The sequence below is a fragment of the Haliaeetus albicilla genome, chromosome 21, assembly GCF_947461875.1.
Source record: "Haliaeetus albicilla chromosome 21, bHalAlb1.1, whole genome shotgun sequence".
Taxonomy (NCBI): Eukaryota; Metazoa; Chordata; class Aves; order Accipitriformes; family Accipitridae; genus Haliaeetus; species Haliaeetus albicilla.
The window spans coordinates 12,554,906-12,574,508 of NC_091503.1; the positions used below are offsets into that span (position 1 = coordinate 12,554,906).

Here is a 19,603-nt window from a genome sequence, read left to right on the forward strand (position 1 = left end):
GTGTGTGGCTGTTCATAAGCCTTCCTCTCATCATCTAGGTTTGATAGCGAAACCGAAATACCGATGCCAGTGTCCCTCGAAGCTGAAAGCAGTTGCTGATGACCATGGCTGCCTTTTTTCTGTGTCACGGAGCAGTTGGTTCCCCAACCTCTCGGAGAGGTGCTCCTGCTGGCAGTAGCAGCCCGGGTTCCCTGCTCAATGTTCCAGCCGGAGAAAGCCTGCTTTTGGGGCCTCATTCTTCTCCCCATACGCACCCACGAGCACAAGCGCACATGCATGTGGTCCTGTGTGACGAGGACAGTGGCAGTTCCCAGCTCTGTTAGCACAGGTTCAGTTATTTGGGCAGCAATAGCTGACCGAGCAGCTGTTCCCCATTTTATTTAGTGAACTGGCATTGGCGGGGGGGGGGGGATTTGGCAAACCAGCCCTGCTGCCTAATGCCTTGAGATGTGCTCACCGACACCAGTTCAGGTTTGGGAGGGCAGAGTAATGGACCTGCTCTGGGGACTTAGGCGAGTCCCCCGTATCCTGCAGAGTGCTGTCAAACAACAGGCTTTATTTTATCAGCAGCAATTTAAATTATGATGTCTGATTCCTGGTTTTGCAGTGTCCTTTCTTAGAGTGGCATCTCCTTGTGTATGCCTTCACACTTTGTATGCTAGCCAATGTATGATCTTAAGTGTTTCCTTCTATTCCTGCTTATTTATGCTTAAGATTTAAGGGAAGCTGTTTTCAAGCACGTATCCTTCATTTTTAGCTTTCTGCATATCCAGAATATGAATGAAATATAGGAGAAAATAAAGCTGATTGCTTTCTTCATCTTTTACTATTTTTGGTAAAAACATTGCATTGAATAATTTTATGGTGTTTCAGCTTAAGTCTTGTTGTCCTTTGCACAGCTGAATGTGATGCGTCTAGCTATCTAGGAATTTTCTACTACTTAAAATGCCTAGAAATTAATTAGAGTATCTATTAAATCAGTTAACTTGGCAATACTGTATATGAAACTTCCATTTAAAAAAAATTATCATCAATATGAATACTACTGATCTGAAGTATAATAGAATGATATCCGTTTGGAGGTTGGCAACATTTGGCATTTTGTAGCCAACACACTTCCCTTGTGCAAAATAAATAGTTCTGTTGTAATTAAAATTAATGATTGTTTTAGTCCTAATAATAAATTTCACTGAACAAATTTTTGTTTCTGCGATACTGTAAATGAAACTAAAGTGCCGACAACTCAGAGAGGATTAAAAACCAGCTTGCAAGTATAATATATCCATGACCCCTTTCTTCCCTTTCTTGCTGGGGTGGAGATGAAGATATTTGGAACATAGATAGTGTGGGGGGGGGGGGGGAAAGTCTTCAGGAGTCTCAGTTCTCCCTCAAAGAAGGGTGAGTGGGCAGAGGAATCAAAAATAGTATTTTGGGAAGTATTCTTTCAAAAATCTATCCAAATGCTTTTAAAGCTTAATGCTGCAAATGTTTGTGAATGGGAGTGCATTACAAACTTTTCCTGTGGTTTTTCTGACAATGAAGCTTCATATGTGTTTTAGAGAGATCAGCTCTAGCAGTGATCTCTAAACAATGCCTTCATGTTGTGGACATGTTGCTGTGTCCAGTCATGCAGTAGGTCTCTGGAAAGGGGAGACACAGGAGGGCATTCTGATCCACCTTGTCTTTTTCTTCCTATTTAGTTCAGTAAAGTGGTTGGTGAGATAGTACAGGAGAGGATTTCTGCCATTAAGGTACATATTAGTAAAGTCCGGGCCATTTGCATTCCTCTGCATGGAGGTGACTTGTGAAGCAGCTTTCAGAAAAACAAATATGATGTGAACTGTTCCTTTGTAAGGACCCAGGCACTTAAGACAATTGGTCAGTTAGAGAGGGTGGATCAAGATGGAGAGCCTGCTTAAATAAGAAGTTGCATATTTTAGGTTTTTCCCCTGATTACAGGGTGGAGGGTTCAATGCAGTTTTAATGAGATTAAGATGTGCTGGACTTTAAAATGATGTGCATTGGAGGGGAGTGGTTTTATTTTTCTTGGTTTTTTTTTTAATTTGTTTTTAGATGCTAGTATTGGACATGGATGGAGGGTGGAACAGTTTCAGTTGTTCTCCTTTTTTCAAAGTAAACAGTTTAAATACGATGTCTCTGTAGCCACAATATTTTTTCTGATGGTAGAGAAAGCATTCATTTCTATGGCAGAAAAATGAAATACTATTATGGTCTGACCACAATCAATATACTTAAACAGACTTTCTTGTGCTGTGTATTATACTGAATGCTGTCCAGCTGGAGTGCTCTTCTCTCTTGGTATTGAGAGGTCTTGGATTCAAATGCCAGTAAAGAAGGTGCTCAGCTTTTCAGGATGGGGTCCTCGGATATGTAGATGGGCACTTCAGACTCTTCTGTGTATTTTCACTGAGAGGAGAAAGGTTTGACAAGCAGCCCCAGCTTCAAGTTGATCCTACCAATGTTGTGCAAAGTACTCATGGTGGGTATTTACAGATCCCTTTCTAAAATTGTCATGAACCAGGGTTAAAGTGATGCTCTGATGAATTTTCAAGTTCCTGGGGTTGTTTTTAGCACGCTCACTTTCCTGTCAAAGCTGAATTTATGAACTTGTTTTGATTTCTCCTAGATAACTTCCTGACTTAAAAGAGGTTTCAGGAACTCTAAATCAGCCTGTGTACTTGTAAAACTGGACCTTTGTACAGGGTTTTTTTCCTCTTGCTATGGATGTGGAAATTTTCAACATTTTTCTTATAGGGATGTGTAGCATGAAACAAGAAACCTTGGAGTGTACTCAGCCTTATGAGCTAGCACTTGCAATTGTCCTTTTGCAGACCCTTGGAATGCTTTGAACAGAAAACTGATGGGTTTGGGGATGACTCAGATGTGTGATAGTTGATTTAATTTAAAAAGGGAATGGAAAAAGCCAATCTCTTCTGTTTTTTTCCTCTCCTTTGTAATAAAACTGTATGACGTGCACTCCTAGACAATTCCCATATGCTATCCAGTTACTTCTAGTCTCTGCGGTAGAAAAGAGAAGAAACGGTGTCAAACTCGGTATCTGTGGGCATGAGAGAAATCTTCTCTGCCTCTGTTTCCAAGGGTAGAAGGGCATCGGGAAAATGTTCCGTTTCATGTTTCTTCATGATACATATCTCTCACTCCCCACTGTTTCCTTTTTCTCACTTTATAAAATCAGCTCTCCTTCCCTTGTCTTTGTTTTTTTCTCAGGAACGGGGTCTGAAGTACAGAGTTTTGATACAAGTTGCCTTTTACTGTTGTGTGTTTTCATGTGTTGGCATACAAGTTTGATGTATGTATATGTAATACAACCTTTGTCATGTAAACTTAAAAAAAGCAAACACTTGAATGACAGAAGTTGATTTAGAGCGAATCAAAGCGTGCATGTTCTTCAGCAACAAAACAAGGTTGTCAGCTATAAGCAGGCAGAAATTGGGGTAGTGAAGCTTTCCAAGGGTAGCTGCTGATCCTGCCTCTCCTTTTCCATCATCCAGGCTTCTGTGTGATTCTTTGAAGCTGCTCTTGCTGATAAGGGAGAAGTGAAAAAGAAGGGCTGTTACGGGTGTTGTTAGGAACAGGCTCTAGCTACTACAGAGTTGTAGGAGAGAGGGGGGAAAAAGGCAACCAGAGAGAGTCCTCCTGCCTTATTGCAGCTCTCTCTTTCAGCTGAAGATGTACTCCGTGCCACTTCCTGAACCCAAAGCTGCAAACCAAAAAGGCTCTTGCTTTGACTAGCTCTTTGTAAAAAAGGTTTGTATAAACAAACTACATAAAATCACATACGTGCAAAAATATTGGCTACTGTTATGTGGGGAAAGCAGCCAAGGTATAGACAGAAAATGTATGAACTGAGCTTACCTAGCAAGTTATGAGCAGATTGGCTGATATGATGGGGTAAGATTGGCTTATAGGGACATTGCCCAGCCAGAATTCCTTCTAGTCATAGTGTGGAAATCTCATGTTGATGAAGGTGAATTTTAAATGTTTAGTGTTTAAGACTGTCAGATAATTCTCTCCGACTAATGTGCTCATGCTGTTTCTTCCGTGTTTTGTATTCTGCTGTCTTTGTGCAACTTTAAATCAGTCATTCAATTTCTACCTACTGTCTCCTTTTTTTTTTTTTTTAATTATTAGGTAATGCAGCTTTTGTTTGTAGGTGTTGACATTTCCAAATCCAGCATTCTGGCCTTCTTTTTGCAGTGCTAAATTTTGGAGGGACTTGGCCAGACAGCATATACATCTTTATTGTTCCGTATCACAATTACTTGGGATTTTTTAAACTAGACCTAATCGAGATGTGCTAGTAATAGCCTTGCAATACTGTACAGAATTGTTTTGACATAAGCTGCTTATCAGCTGGGTCCTGTGATAAAACTTGAGTTCAGATTTTGATCTATACAATAATGCTGGTACAGTAGTCTATTGTGGGAAGTGTCATACTTAAAATGCTTTACCTTTACAAGGATTTAGATTACCACATACTTTTAGATATGTTGTAGAATACCTGACTTCTTTTTTCTGATGAAAGAGCAAGGAGAAAATCATTGTACTTGGAACTTGAATACATTTTACACACACAATAGTTTAGTCGTCTTGCGGTTGGCGGAATATTAGTCTAGAATACATTGAAAGATGGCATTTGTGTTATATATGAAGTTCATATGAAACAATCCTTGACCTAGTGTGCATATTTGTTCCTCTGTAGCTTTTTTTGAAACATTTGACTACCCACATCTTCCATCCTCAGGGCAAGGCAGGTAGGGGTTTGCTCAACTTTTGCTGGTAAGGAGCACGGGCTTCTATCTTTCTGTCGTAGTACTAAAACATATAGATGAACTTCTGCCAGGGGCTGTCATTGTTCCTTCTCAGAGGAGTGTGCGTTCAAGTAGTTATTTTGAGCTTACATTGCTGCGGTTCATGTTGAACATCTAACACTGATAAAACGTGAAAGCCGCTGTTAACTTCAGTGCAATTTTGCTCTTGAATTCCATCAAGACTCCAGCTTTGCCTAAAACAGTTGGTTAGCTCAGAGCTTTTGCCAATACAGCAGTTGCTTTAGACGGGGTAAGTATCCTTTGGGATGCCAGGGATTTTACTATGCTTGTGGCTTTATTGTGCATTGGGAGTATAACAAGTAGAATTCAATTTTGCATGACTTCACAAAAATAAATGTGCATTTCCAGCATTCTGTTCAGCTGTGCTTTATGGGGGCTGAGTTGGGGAGAAAGGGGAAAGATCAGCTGAGCATTCATTGAGTCCCATCCTACAGAAGCTGTATATGCTCTTACGCAAGTTGTGGTACTACTGGCAAGTTTGTAAGGCTTAGCTTTTTGGCCCCATCTGTTCAATTTTCACCTCTTTAATATCAGTGCATGTAACTAAAACTGTTCAGAAAGTTGAGTTTCCCAAGGCCATCTTAATAAGGGATAATTTGAAATGTGTTTCTAAAGTATTCTTTTTAAGAAATATATGTAAGGGATGTGATCAGATACTCACACAAATCTCAGCATAAGACTAATTCTGTTTTAAATTTACTTTGATCAAAAATACTTGGGTAGAAGCTGTCACTGAAGAATTTCTTCAGTAGCTTCCTTAAATGAATCCTAAGTTCAAGATCAGAAAGTTGGTTTAGGTAGTACTTCCTGGAAGCCTCTAGACCAATATTGCAGCTTTTTACAACTTTGTTAAGGCACAGGAGGAAGATGACATTTTTTCTTGATGGTTCCTTCTCTGGATATTTCAGTAATTTTTCCTTGCAGAGGTGGCATATGGTGGTTTCCCAAAGGATTTGGTATTCAGTTTTGCTACTGAAGAGCAGGCAACTCTCTCCCCTTTATGAGCTTTCTCCAAAATGAAGTATTTGGGCATAACAACAGAATTCAGCCTGCACCCCGTTGTATTTTTAACACAAGCAGAAGTCAGGACATCAAGGGTGCCTTGAGAGCCTCGTTGTTTTGCTGAAATAAACAAACCTGTCTGCATGTAACTTGCTTGAATTTCCTGCAGGCAAGTGAGATGGTTGGGAACGCGTAGGGCTGAGAGTTCGAATGTGAAGGACCTGTGTTTCAGCATCAGGAGTTAGGGATAGATGGGATGAAGAGTTTAAGAACAGGTGGGTTTTCAGTTTGTTGGGGGTGGGTTGTGTTTCTGGGGTTTTGCTTATACATGCTGTACTCAACTGTAAAACCTGTCAAAATACATTGGAGCAGCTAGATCTGGAATTCACTTGTTACAGTTGGAACAGCTGGATTCCAAGGTTTTGGGTTTGCTGCCTCTACATAGTAATCCAGATGAACTTCCAGGGTGCTTGCTTGCTTTTAATTGCAAGTAGTGTTCTCTTCACCACTGCATATTCTACTTTAGTCTGTCACCTTTATTAAGTTGTCCTAGTGTAGAAGTCGTGCTGGTTAACAATGGCTCTTAAATGAATTCTGCTGAATCACTGTTAGGTTTTTCTTCAGAAGATTTTGGCTTATGCAGGTTGATATTTGGCTTTTGACAGTAAAGCTATTGCAGCTATTTTCCACTGATAAATATGTGACACTTGATAGAAAAGCTTTTAAAAAAAAGTAATTTTTGTTACATTTTGCTTACGGTATCTTTTTAAGTGTTGATACCATGGTTTTAGGGCTCCTGTGTGGAGGTGGTGAGTCTTGTGAGAACAAGGTCCAAAGAATGATCAAGTGAACAAACGTTGAACTCTGTCTCAGTGGGGGAAAAAGAGAGGGATGTTTTCTGCATTATGAGATTCATACAAACCTTTCCTCCAGTGAGGATTTAATGTAAGTGGAAGGCAGGATTATTGCTATAAAACTGGTAACTATGTTTTATTGCATCACATCGTATAGTGATAATGCCTGTCTTTAAGGATGATCTTCCTGTAAAGTAGCAATATGTTTCACAGAGAGTAAAGGCTTGTCTGTCTGCTACTGTGCCAGTTTTGTCTCGTAGTGAATGTTTCTTTAAAGAAAAAGATGACTTAACACAGTTCAGTAAAATCCAACATTTGTGGTCTGCTTTTGTTTCTCAGGTGAAAAGATAACAGCCTTCAAGTAGTAGAGCTTGAACTGCTAATTCCTAAAAGAAACTTAAACTACTTCAGAGCTTCTCCCAGCCCCCATAACAATACAGAGTGCAGCAAAATTGAGGAGTATAACAAGTAAAGTGTATGCTAATAGTTACATGCCCACAAGAACAGCATAATGGTGACCGAGTCCCTCTTCCACAGAGCAATACAGAATCAATCGGCAGCCTTGTGTTAAATCTTACAGGAATTTTTAAGAGTCTAAGCAGATCTGAGTGCAAAAATTCAACCGTTGGTTTTGGAATGGTTTGTCAGGTGAAATTTTGCTATATATATACTTGGTCTGCTACCTTTGCAAAAGCATTCTTGGTTGGTTGCTGGTAGAGGTGAATCCTTGGTCTGAGTTGAACATAAAACCTGCTAATTCTGTGCCTTTATTCTTAAATTGCGACAGTGTGGACCTTCACAAGGAAAAATACTTCTAATAAGCATGTAACTGTAAGTAGGCTTTCTTCATAAGTTTAAAATAAAACTGAGAGCAGTACAATAGTTTCAGAGTTTTTACTTGTGCTTTCTGCTTCCTTTGCTGCTCTTTTTTTTTTTTTTTAAGTCCAACTTGCTGCTTTATTTTTATACATCTCATTGCTGTAGGCCTTCCCTGAAGTCATCACCGCTGTCCTTAGTTTGACAAGAATGCAAGGGGAAGCGGCCTTAAATGACTGAGAAGCTTCAAAAACATTGCAGGCAGTAGCTTCATCTGTATTTGATGAAAGGGTTTGGGCAAAAGTAGAAATCTGCCGAACGATCTGGCAGTGAGGGTTCAGCGACAGCTATTGCGGCACAGTTCCCCAAGGGTGGGCAAAGGCGCTCAAGGGCTTTCAGTGTTTTGAGCGGACTGAGGCCTCTTCGCGCTTAGGTTTAGGCAAGGCCAAGGCTGAGCCTCGATATCCAGGTTTGCAGGCGAGGCGGGTGTGAGGTGATCCTGACCGCAGCTCGGAGGGACGGTGGGGACGGCGCTGCTGCTGCGAACTGAGGCTGATTCCGCCCGGTCGGCTGGGAAAGAGCCCGGCTTTCCTTGGTGGGTTCGGACCGAAGCCTTCAAAAGTGGCTGGCGGCTTGGGGGTTTTCTTTTTCTCCAGTGCACACAAGACTTGCTGTTCACAGGATGTTAGCGTGTGAAATAGCTTACTTCTGAAATGGCTTGCTGAAAGCCGTGGGTGGGTTTAATTACATATCCTCTCCAGCAGCAGCCACCGTGTTACAGCTCTGGCCCCTACGTGCCATTCCTCTGCTCTCCTCGCTGAACTGCTCCCCGTGAGCTGTCCCTGAGGCCTCTCGGCCAGAAAGAGACGCAAGAAATTAAACCGGGCTGGTTTGTCTGAAAGGGCTTGGGGACAGCTTAGGAGGAGCAGCTGATGCAGTGGGGTTGAGGCAATGCTGGCCTCGGGCCCGGGGCCCAGCAGCGCGCAGATGAGGATGACGACCTCTGTAGCTGGCCCAGCTGCAGCAGGAAAAGGACATCCCTAAATTAGGCACTCGGAGTCATTCAGTCAGTTCTGAAAAGCCTCAAACTTAGACATTATTCCTACTGAATAACTTAAGCCTCTCTTACCACTGGTGAATACCCGAGACGGCTCAGGGCGGGCAGTCTCTCCAGCTGGCTGGGCTGGCTGCGCCATGCAGGTCTCGGAGAATTTTTAGTTTTCATTCCGTCAGACCAATATTAGTAATAAAAATAAGACCCGCTGCACAGAAGTGAATGCGTTTCTTATGTCAACACTTTTCTCCACTCTTATTTTGGTAATGTCTTAAATTGTTCTTTAGAGGCAGACTTTATTGGCTGTACTTTTCAAACAGGGGGGAATAATAAGTACTTGCAACTTAATCAGCCGTATAGCTGCAGAGAGTTTTTTTCCTGAGTACTTTTATGTCCCATAATGAGCTGGTATTTTATAACTTCTGATGGTAATGTATTCCATATGCCTTCCATCTCTGGGTAAAGAGCTTTACTCCAGAATCCAAAGCAAGTGGCTGTGGGTATTTATTTAATAAGGTTTGAAGTCTTTGCACTAGGCGGGTTGTCAGTACATTGCATACCCGGAGCTTCCTCGGGCTGCTCGTGGTGAGGTCTTAGTTCTTTAACATCATGGAAAGATCGCTGGTGTCCCATCCGTGCTTCCTGCGAAGCAGGGTAGGGTTCGTGGTTCCAATGACAGTCCCCCCATTTCAATCAAATTCCCCGCTTTTCTCTGTCCTTGTTCTAAATACCGCTAGTTTCCCTCCAGGACTTGGGACAAGCTAAAACTGAGAGGAATTCAACCATGAATGTCAAGATAGCCAAATGAGTGGTCTGCTCTTAATTCCTTGAGGCATCTCCTCTAATGCCTCGCACGGAACAAAAGTCCTGTTGTGGGGGTGCTTAGGAGTTGCTGTAGTCTTGGAGTCCTGACAGGAATGAAAAATAATCTTTTTATGGTTTCTTGCTAAAATACTCAAAACTGCTCTGGTTGGGCTTAGCATTTGAAAAACATTTTCTGGTATGCAACTCTCCTAGATGTTCTGGCGTATTTGCCTCCACTCTGATCGAGGCAACAATAATTATCTTGTAAGTTTTTGGCAGGATTCAAATTTATGTTCAAGTCACAAAGGATCATCACTACCATTTTATCTGCATGAGTGTTGGCTTCAGTATAATATCACAGGCCCCTGTGAAAACTCAACTGCTGCCTTCGGGTATAGTTAAAACTGAAGAAAAATCTGAATGTGAATCCTGAAGAATCAAGAGTCTTCTAAATTTTGAACAGGAGGTCTGCGAGGCAGATTGAGGAACATAATTTCAGAACTGCTGATGCTTTTACTGAAAACAGTGCTTTCACTGGCACTGGTAGGTTACCTCAAAAATAACTGATTTTTGGTGGTGACGCTATAGTTATGCGATAAATTGTGGTCTTTGATCCTTAGCCTTAAGTCGCTCTGGTGAACTCCAAATTGCCCCATGCATCCCTCCTGTAAACTTGGAAGGCAAAGGTCATTTGCCTTCTCATTTGATTATTATCCAGGCCTTAGGAAAGGCTGGTACACTTCTGAGCCCTTCCCTTCTCCTCTGCTCCCCAGCCTGTCCGGGATGATCCCTCTTGCCGGAGCCATGCTGTAGGGCTGTCCGAGACCTCCCTGAAGTGAGGGACAGCCAGTGTTAGGATTGCTTCGCAGTTTCCAAGTCCCATCCCACTTCTGCTGTGGCAGAGCTCGCTGTCATTTAAACTTTCCCTGCTTTTATGCTCTCCTGGCAGCAAATATCTGAGCTCTTTAAAGCTGCAGTCTGTCCAAGCTTATCTTTCCATGGGCAAGGCTGCTGCTTGTCAAACAGCTTTTGCTCACGGTTGCCTGCAAAACTTCTGCAGATTTAGGAATCTGGTTCCGCAACTAGTTGATATGTCCTTGAATAACCTCTACCTAAAATCAAAACAAGCCATCGGCTTTTGGCTTCCCCTCCCCCCACCCCTGCTTGCATGATAGTAGAACACTGTGATACTATCAAATCTCAGTGATTACAACCCTTTAGCAGGAAGAATAGTGAATATGTGAGCAGATTGCATCTCAGGCAACAACATGTGATCCGATATTAAACATGGGTTTTTCAAGTTACAGAATCAGAGAATCGTGGAAGAGCCCAGGCTGGAAGGGACCTCGAAAGATCATCTGGTCCAAACAGATGGTTGGTTATGTAGTGAGGTAGACAAGAATAGGAAGAGAGAAACCATTTGCTTTAATGAAATAGGCCCAGTATTTCATTTCTCTCATCAGGAACCTTTTAGCTTTAACATAGCAAGAGGTAGTACTTGCTGGGAGAAAGCACCTTAAATGCTTAGAGTTTGAAGGGGCTGTTTAATTTTTTTATATTTGCAGGAATAACTGAAGATTCTTACCCCAGTAATTTTGCCATCAAATCTGAAGTTTGAGAGAAAGTACAGTTCATACCTAGCATGAATACTTCCAGTGATAGCTCTGTTCCAGCTTTTCTAGTAAACATTTACTGATGATACTAATTGTTACTGTGACTCGTGACATACGACCTCTGTGAATTTATGTGAAATTTGAAGAACTGCCTTTTAGAGACTTCAGAGTAGTTTTATGGGTCCAGCTGTGCCTAACTTCATGTAGCTAGTCCAAGGGGGTCTGGTCCTAGAAAGCAGGTTTCTCAGGCTTCTGATTTTTTTTGTTTTTCACTGTAACTTTTCTGAACACTAATTTTTCAGCACCCTTTGTGGAGTGTGGGCACCCAGTATGGTAGTCTGCTACTCTAGGTACCACTAGATTAGGCAGGGTAATGTTACTTCTGTATTGCTCCTGAATGCTGTCATGTTTTCTGCCAAGCCTCTTGTCTGCAGCACTGTAGCAGGACCTCATCCTCTTTGTTATCCACCATAATCCCGAAGAACTTCTGAGGTTTGGTGTTTTCCAGGACACGGGTCTGCCTGTATTAAGTGTGAATTATGCCCTTTGTTCCTGGATGGGTAAAGTTGCATTTGGCTATATTAAAATGCTAAATGAGCTTGGCTTCCCAAGGGATTGAGGTTGTGCTTTGCAATCCTAAGGGGTTTAATCAGCAGTGGGTTGTTCTTTTGCAGTGAAGTTAGAGAGCATACAGCCAGAAACAGGCCCTGGAAGATGACTGTAAAATGTCATTTTTGAGGTGAAACTGCCCACACTCCTGACAACTATTCCTTACACAACCATGCTATAATACTTAACAGGCACTTTTTACTCTGTTACAGAGATTTCATTGTTTCTGTGTGTGGTTAATTCTTTAATCAATGCTTCATGGCATGGAGGCTATTGTTCTGGACGAGCTAGGTAAATTATCAGTTAGTTTAGCAACCACATTTTTCATATTCCAAATGTAAAGTTTGATTCAGCTTTTGTGTTCAGCTGAGTTGCTCTGTGTAACTCACTTGTATTCCCTATCAGGCTTTCTGTAGCTTTGCGCAGAATGGATGCCCCGTTTCCCTCTATTCTGTTGGGCAAAGTGTTTATCCACAGCTTCTGTTGTTGGATTTGAATTTGCTTGGCAGTGAAATTACTGCTTTCTTGGGGTACCTATTTTTGTATTAGATGCTGATACCCTGTAGGCATTACAGGTTCAGTCTTTTAGCTTCAAGCAACAGTGATGTTCCTGCAGATCCAAACTGGCAGACATCGGTAGCCTAAATGCTAGTGTTTATTAGAGCAGAGCAAGGCTTGAGGGTAACTATGCCAAGTCTTGGCTCATTAAACCAGCAGGAAGATTCAAGAAGGCTGCTTTTAAAGATAAGGGCAAGAATTGGCGCAGGGTAGGCGGGGGTGAGAGAACGGCAGTGGGTAGGCCATGTGGTAGGTGTCTTCTATCTTCCCATAGATAATTTGAAGGCAAGAGCAGATTCATTGAGACAAATGAGCTGTCATACAAGCAGGAGTAATAGCAAGTTGGAGTAATAGTGTGCAGCACTTGCCACTGCTGCAGTTTAATTGGCACTGGTCTGAAATATTGGGGTTAGAAGACAGGATCAACTTTGCTTTTCTAGACTCCTAACTAGTTATTAATTCCTTAATTTTTAAGAATTTTGCTACAGATTAGTGTAGGAAAATGAGTGATTTATCTTTTATCATGATAGGGAAGCTACTTGGAATTAATGTAGCCTTTGGTTTATTTATCCAGGAGAGCTCCCTTCCAAAGTTTCACCAACACTGGTGTTCTTACAGAAATTTGAACTGATTTAACTTGAACATGATCACCTCTTGTTTCTGTTTGCAGAAGACTTAGTATATTTGGATAACTCAGATCTGCGCTGGACTGTTTAGGGTTTGATAGGGTAACTTGATGTGGATAAATACTTCATATTAGAATGAGTAAATCATGCTTCTTCCCATTTCTATCCTAAAAGAATGTGGTCCTGTAAGAGTAGAGACGAGATGCTTGTCTTTGTGTTGCCATTGTTAATGATGGTTTCTAGAGAGTAGAATCTTATTAATAGATTAGATTAGTAGCGTCTGAGCCATTTAAAGTCATTTAACAGATTTGGTCTAATTGATAGCCTTGCTAATAATCTGAATTATTATAAATAGCAAATTCATTGTAATACAGACAAAAGAACTTCACTCTTTCTAATGCTTTACTCAGACTGAAGCAAGGTCTTTGAGGGGTTTCATCTAGGTTGTATCTGTTTACACTGTGGCTGAGTGTACTGCCTCTGCTGTGGGGTTTGGACTGAACAGAATGGGCTGGAGAGAGTAAGAACTGTATTCTTTGGGAAGCTATTGAAGCTATTCAAACCATGACCTTAAGGATGGCTAGAAGAGACATGAAAGCGCAAAGGTGCGGGTGAGCATGCAGTACATCATCCCCTTTTGCAGTTACAAACAGTCAATGTGAACTCAACAGTAACCAATTACTTACTGTTGAGGATGAACATTTGATTTCCAGGTCCCATAGAGAAGACCGGTACCATTAATTGGTCCTTCTGTGACTAATGCAGATTATTTAGTGTGGTCTGCTCTCCGTGATACCAACCTGTCATATACTTCTATTTGTGAAAGAAGCCTGTACTGAAGCTGATAGTAAATTACCTGCTTGCGTGGTACTAAATTACCTGCTTGCATGGTTTTGAAGCTGTGTTTCATTTGTTGTGCTGCGGTCTGTAGCTTGAAAACTTGCTGATGAAGTCTCAGGATGACTTGAGAGAAAAAGGCAAAGATTTTCTGTGATTAAGTGGATGCTTTTGTTTCTATTTCAGGAAAGCCCCACAGCATTGGCAGCTCCGAACGGATTCAGCTCTCAGGAATGTACAATGTTCGAAAAGGGAAAATACATTTGCCAGTCAACAGATGGACAAGACGCCAAGCTATCCTTTGTGGAACATGCCTAATTGTCTCATCAGTAAAAGAAAGCCAGACTGGAAAGATGCATGTCCTCCCTTTAATTGGTGGAAAAGTAAGATGTTTTATTTTATTTATTTGCTTGCCTAACCCCTATCTCTTTATGCAGAGAAGATTGCATTCAATTATGATGATTCTGACCCCCCCAAAACCTTGTTTCTGTAAGTGGGATTATCAAAGTATACCAGTGACTTTTGATTATGGTCAGAGTCATATTTAACAGTTTATAATGTTTGGATTAAAATCCTAAAGAAAAGCAAAGGAAACACATTCAGTTTCTTTTTCTTGTGTGCAGTGTTAAATGTTTTATACGTGCAATAGTACACAGCCAAAGGATACATGGAGCTGTATTGTGTATGATCTGTACCATACCTCCTCATCCAGGCTTTATCCATGCTAGGTTACTTTTAAGATCTGAAAAGTAATCAATAAGGGTGTGGATGTATTTTTAACATTGGAGTTTTTTTGAGTGTTCAGCATTCTGTGAGTACTGGTCTGTTGTAACCTAACAGCAACAAACAATTTTACTTGTGAAAAGCTGAAACTGGACTTTTTTCTGACTGATTACATCTGAAACCTAGGACGTCCAGTCTGAACACAAGGAAAATTTTTTTTGTCATGGTGAGGGTGACCAAGCACTGGCACAGGTTGCCCAGGGAAGTTGTGGCGTCTCCATCCTTATGGTCCTGGTGAGCTGGCTGTACGTTGTCCTGCTCGAGCACTAGGATTGGACCAGGTGATCTCCAGAGGTCCCTTCCCACCTCAACCATGCTGTGACTCCGTGAAACTTTAGTGGAGACTGTAAGACCTAGTAGTGTTTCAAAACACTATTATTGGCTTGATTAGCCAAGGTAATGGGAAGAGAATCATTAGCTTGAGGATGAATTTACACCTGAAGTAATGCTTCTTTACCTTGCATACTGATAAGTTTGATTCTTAATAGTCGTTGGGAGAGAAACAAGCTTCACAATGCTATATATGCAGGCTAAGGTTGATTCATTAATATTCTATATTAGCAATGTGGAAAGTACTGCCGCCTTCTAGGAGCTGTTTTTCCTATCTCCTTTCATCATGATTCTTCACAGGATTCTTCAACTCTTCCCTGGAAGTACTGAAGTAGAGACGTTGTCCTCTTTTTAGCAGCAGTGGGTGAACTTTGACAGTGAATTGTATTCCTGGCTGTAGCACCCTAGAGAGGACAGGGTTCAGGTCCCCCATCAGCCTTCTTGTTCAGATGAAAAAGTTTTTTATTTTTTCTTATATTCAAAAAGAGAAGAGATTCTGTACTTCTTTTTTTAATTGCTTAATATGGAATTTCTAAGTTGTTTTTGCACAGAAATGCCTCGTGTAAGGTAAAACATGCAGGCTGTGTTAAGCAGAAAATTGACAACAAATTTTAAAAGAAAAGGAGAACCAAGCTGAGAAAAATGTACTGAGGGCTTCTGCTGACAAAGCTTGGGAGGAGGATGCTTGGCACAGAACTAAGTGTTTTTTAAATTATCGCTCAAAAAATATTCTTCCTCAACCCCATAAATACTCTGCACTTCCTGGTTTGCAAAGGCTTTCCAGAATGCAGTGCTGAGACATTGAGACCATAAGTTGTGTGGGACTTCTCGTGTATGGTAGCAGAATGATGTATTCTGAGTGTTTTTTAACAAGTTGAAAAATGCCAAAGAATTAAATTGGGCTGTAAGAGAAGCATTTTGTTAAGCCTGTTTTTAATAACTAGGAGTATAATTGTACTTTTAAGAGTTGTATAAAGACAGCCTTAAATGTGTTTCACTAGGAAACCTTTTATGGTGCTCAGTCTTTCTTAAGATGTTGACATTCTTGGTGGTTTTCTCCTTTGGTTCATTTGTCCTGCTGTTCTCATTCCTTGCTTGTGTAGATTTCATGAATATTTGACAGCCAAGATCCAGCTTGATTGCTTGAGAGGGTTAATCCAACTCTACTTGATGAGCTCCTCTTGGGCACACTTCAACTTTGCCCTGGGGACTTCTGGAAAGAGGCTTTTGATTCTTGTTCACTGACGGTTTTGTGTCTCTACTGTAGGTGGAAGAAGTGAAAAAGCACCAGCACTGTTTAGCGTTTAGCTCCTCTGGACCTCAAAGCCAGACCTACTACATTTGTTTCGATAACTTCACTGAATATTTGCGATGGCTTCGACAAGCATCAAAGGTGAGAATAGTGCTAATTCCTGCCTGAATGGAATGTTTGTAGCATTTCCCCCAGTTCTGTCTTCTCCATGCAGTGATATAGTGCCTCTTCTGGGTTCATTGTCATAAACTGCTGCTGCTGCTGTTAGTGTTGCACAAAAAACCCTCAGTTTGAGAGCTCTTGGTAACAGGCAATAGGAAGGTGAATTTTTCTGCATTTATACTGAGACTTCTTTCTACCATGGTTGTGTAAACAAAGTGCTGTGCTGGACTTTCTCCCTTTTCTCATCTTGATCCAGCTGGGTTGATGGAGTGAGATCGTTAGAATAAAAAAGATGACAAATATAACTGTCAAAATTTCAGTTTAAAAATTTGTTTCGGTGTTAATAAAACATAAAATAGTGTTGGATTTTTAAAATTCATTCCTTGCACAGAGCCTAAAGATGAAATTTCTAGAATTAGGGAATTATTCTCTTGCTTGGAAATGTTGCTGAATCTCTCTTTAGTTTTTTAACTACTTGATTTTTGTTCTTTTTAATAAGCAATCATTTTATGTCAGTAAAAAAAATTACTAACTAAAGCCTTCATAAACCAAATTTTATACTATGCTTAGAGCACAATTTATTATGGGAGTTTAGGTCCTGCATTATTTCATTTGACTCCTCAGTTCCACTTCGTTGTTGAAAGGTTGTTTTTGCAATTACCTGTTTTATCTCTTAATCCCTGCCACTTTTTTGATAAATCCTCTTTAAAATAATTTATGTATCTCGAACCATTGTATTTTTATATTTTTAACACACAAGTTATTTTGCTGTGCTGTCAGCCCTCTCTCTTTCGTTTTCTAGTTGGGCCTAAACTGTCCATTAGTTTTATACTTGATAGGGCTGTCTGTTCATGCTCTTTACTATGGTAAAGCAACTTGGTTTTGTGTGGTACTACTTAGAGATATTTATGGCACACTAGATCTGTTCTGTCTTTTTAGATTGCGATAATGTATTATCCAGCCTATTGCCCGTGGTACAGCCTGGGTTGTGGGCTTTTTTAAGAGGTTTGATTATTATGTCAAACTTTCTTTGAGCAGTAACTGTTGCACCTCCCAACACATGTATCATTTAAGATGTCCTTTAGTTTTTTTCTAGTAAGTTTTTAAATTCTTTTGAAAGGCACTGTTCTGGCATCCCTGCTCAGGTCTGTTAAGGCTCAAGGTAAAAATCCCCAAGGCATGTTTTATGAGATGGTGAGGCACGGTCTGTCAGGTTTTTGAGTTCTTGCCGCTTTGTGGCTCTCTCTGGGAGAGTAGTGCCCTTTCATCTCCAGAGGCTTTGACATCAGATAAATGAAAGGCAAATCTAATGAGTGAGAAAAACAGTGGAAAACAATGAACTTCAGAAGTAGAGATAAATGGCCAGAAAGCCCCTCTGAATTACTGGCAGCATAAGCTTGTTCTGTGCCATGCTGTGCTTCTCTTTCTCTCTGGTTCACCCAAATGACTAACAGCATCGGGACGATAGCCAGCATGAGAACATATCCCCATGCACTCATGATAACCTCCCATTTTTCTTATGTAAGAGTAGAAAGAAAATACATAGTCTCAAGTGTCTTTTTAGACTGTCAGAACTAAAGAAACTCGCTATGCTGTGGTTTTCGTTGGTAAAACATGCTTTGAGGAAAAAATGATGCTTCGTTTTCCCCAACTCCCCACCCCTCAGCCCCAAAACCTGAGATTTGGCGTTCTGGATTCATGGATTTTGAAACAGTACTTTGCCACTTCAAGTTGCTTTTTTAATGTTTGGGTTTTCTATCCTTAGACTGAAAAACATAGAGACAAGCATGATTGTATGCAAGGCAGTTGTGTGGGATGTACTATGCAGTAACACTGTTTCTGAAGAACAGAAACAGAGAAACTAGTAATGCTGCAAAAGTAACTCAAATTTCCTCCAGCTGATGCTGTTCGTGTCCAAGTGCTAATTGTAAGGTGCATCATCCCTGATCTACATGTAGAAATAAATGAGAAGAAGTTTCATCTTCAGCTCTGTAGTTCAGTCAAGCTAGCATTCTCACATAGGAAAAAATCCCCAACGTTTATGTGAGGTACTCTGCCTCAAGTGTTTGGAAGCTACTCAAGTTCAAAGAAGTTGAAATATTCTTGTTAACCAAGAAAATACCATGTAAAGCATTGTATGTCTAAAGGCAAGAAAATTGAGGAAGGGAGGTGTTATGGCGCTCTAAGTCTGAGCTCCTAGTTGCTTGTTATGGGATAGGTCACATGATAATTACAGATTCCTTTTTAATCATGGTGTTGTGTATAGTACTTGCGCTTTTGTGAATTATTATGAATAATATTTAAGACTGTTTTAAATATAGATGTTGTTTAACGGCATTCGTTTTGAAACTGACATTTGTGTTAACTTATGTTCAGTGGTAGTTTTTCTGCAGTCCTTCATGTTCCTGATGTGTGCTGCTGAAAACTGAGGCTTCTGAAACTTACAAGTGTAATGAAGGCTTTAATTATAAATTTTAATGCAGAAGGAGATCCCTGGTAAAGTGTTTCATTTCAATTGCTCAATTCAGTTTTTAACTGTGAAAAAAAATTTTCATGTCTGTCTTCTGTATACTTCAAAAGAGCTGGAAGATGATGTTATTTTAACTTCTAAATAACAACCTTAATCTTGAAAGGAGACCTTGCAAAGAATGCTTGCTCTTCAGTCTTTGTCCCTACAGAATACTGGCAATGTTGACTTTTTAGTGGTGTTCCAGAGTGAGACAAATCCTAACGCATCACTCCTGCAATAAATATATGTATGCTAGAGAACATTTGAATTCATGTTTGCAGAGACTTGGGCTCAATTTAATTAAAAATGAGCATTGCTTCTGTATAATCTGATTCATTCTAACATTGAAATCTATCTTAGCCAAGACAGCTCTCATGTTCTGCCCCAGTAAATTTTTGGAAGGGATTTGTGAATAGGTGTTAGGATTGGTTTTCCTATATGTGTGTGTCCTGAGGTGAACAGAACTGTTTTCAGGACAGACTGGAATTATTGCACAAATACTGACCTAAATATCAAACTTGGTGACATACTTTTTCCAAGTAGGTCACTTTTAGATATGCTGATTTAGCCTCAAACAGAGTATTTTTAAAAGCTGGAAATGTGGCTTGTTCGTTAATATTGATAGTTCCATACCACAGTGCATTTCTTTCCTTCTACTTTCCAAATACTGGAGCCCTAATTAAGGAAGCCCAAAAGGAAAACAACAACAAATTTGGTCCTTTGTGATCTAATGTTCATTCTGTTGCCAAATGTTGAAAAATAAGCTTATGCAACTGGGAGGGGGAAGAAAGGAACATCTTCATAGCTTTAAAGAATTTTGTCTGCATAAAGTTGGCATGATGGTTCTGGAACCCACACAATTACTCGCAGAGCGATTCTGATCTACCAGTGTTTACTACTTGAATGTCAAATGCAGGAGG

The 19,603-nt window shown here is 40.5% G+C and overlaps 1 protein-coding gene across 1 annotated transcript in view; it reads left to right on the forward strand.

The window, feature by feature from the left end:
• Nucleotides 1-19,603, forward strand: part of PHLPP1 (PH domain and leucine rich repeat protein phosphatase 1) — a 138,812-nt gene that overhangs the window by 60,337 nt on the left and 58,872 nt on the right. The window contains exons 2-3 of the mRNA XM_069808959.1: nucleotides 13,834-14,030; nucleotides 16,028-16,153. Of these exons, the coding sequence (XP_069665060.1) occupies nucleotides 13,834-14,030; nucleotides 16,028-16,153 (323 nt within the window). The remainder of the gene's footprint in view (nucleotides 1-13,833; nucleotides 14,031-16,027; nucleotides 16,154-19,603) is intronic.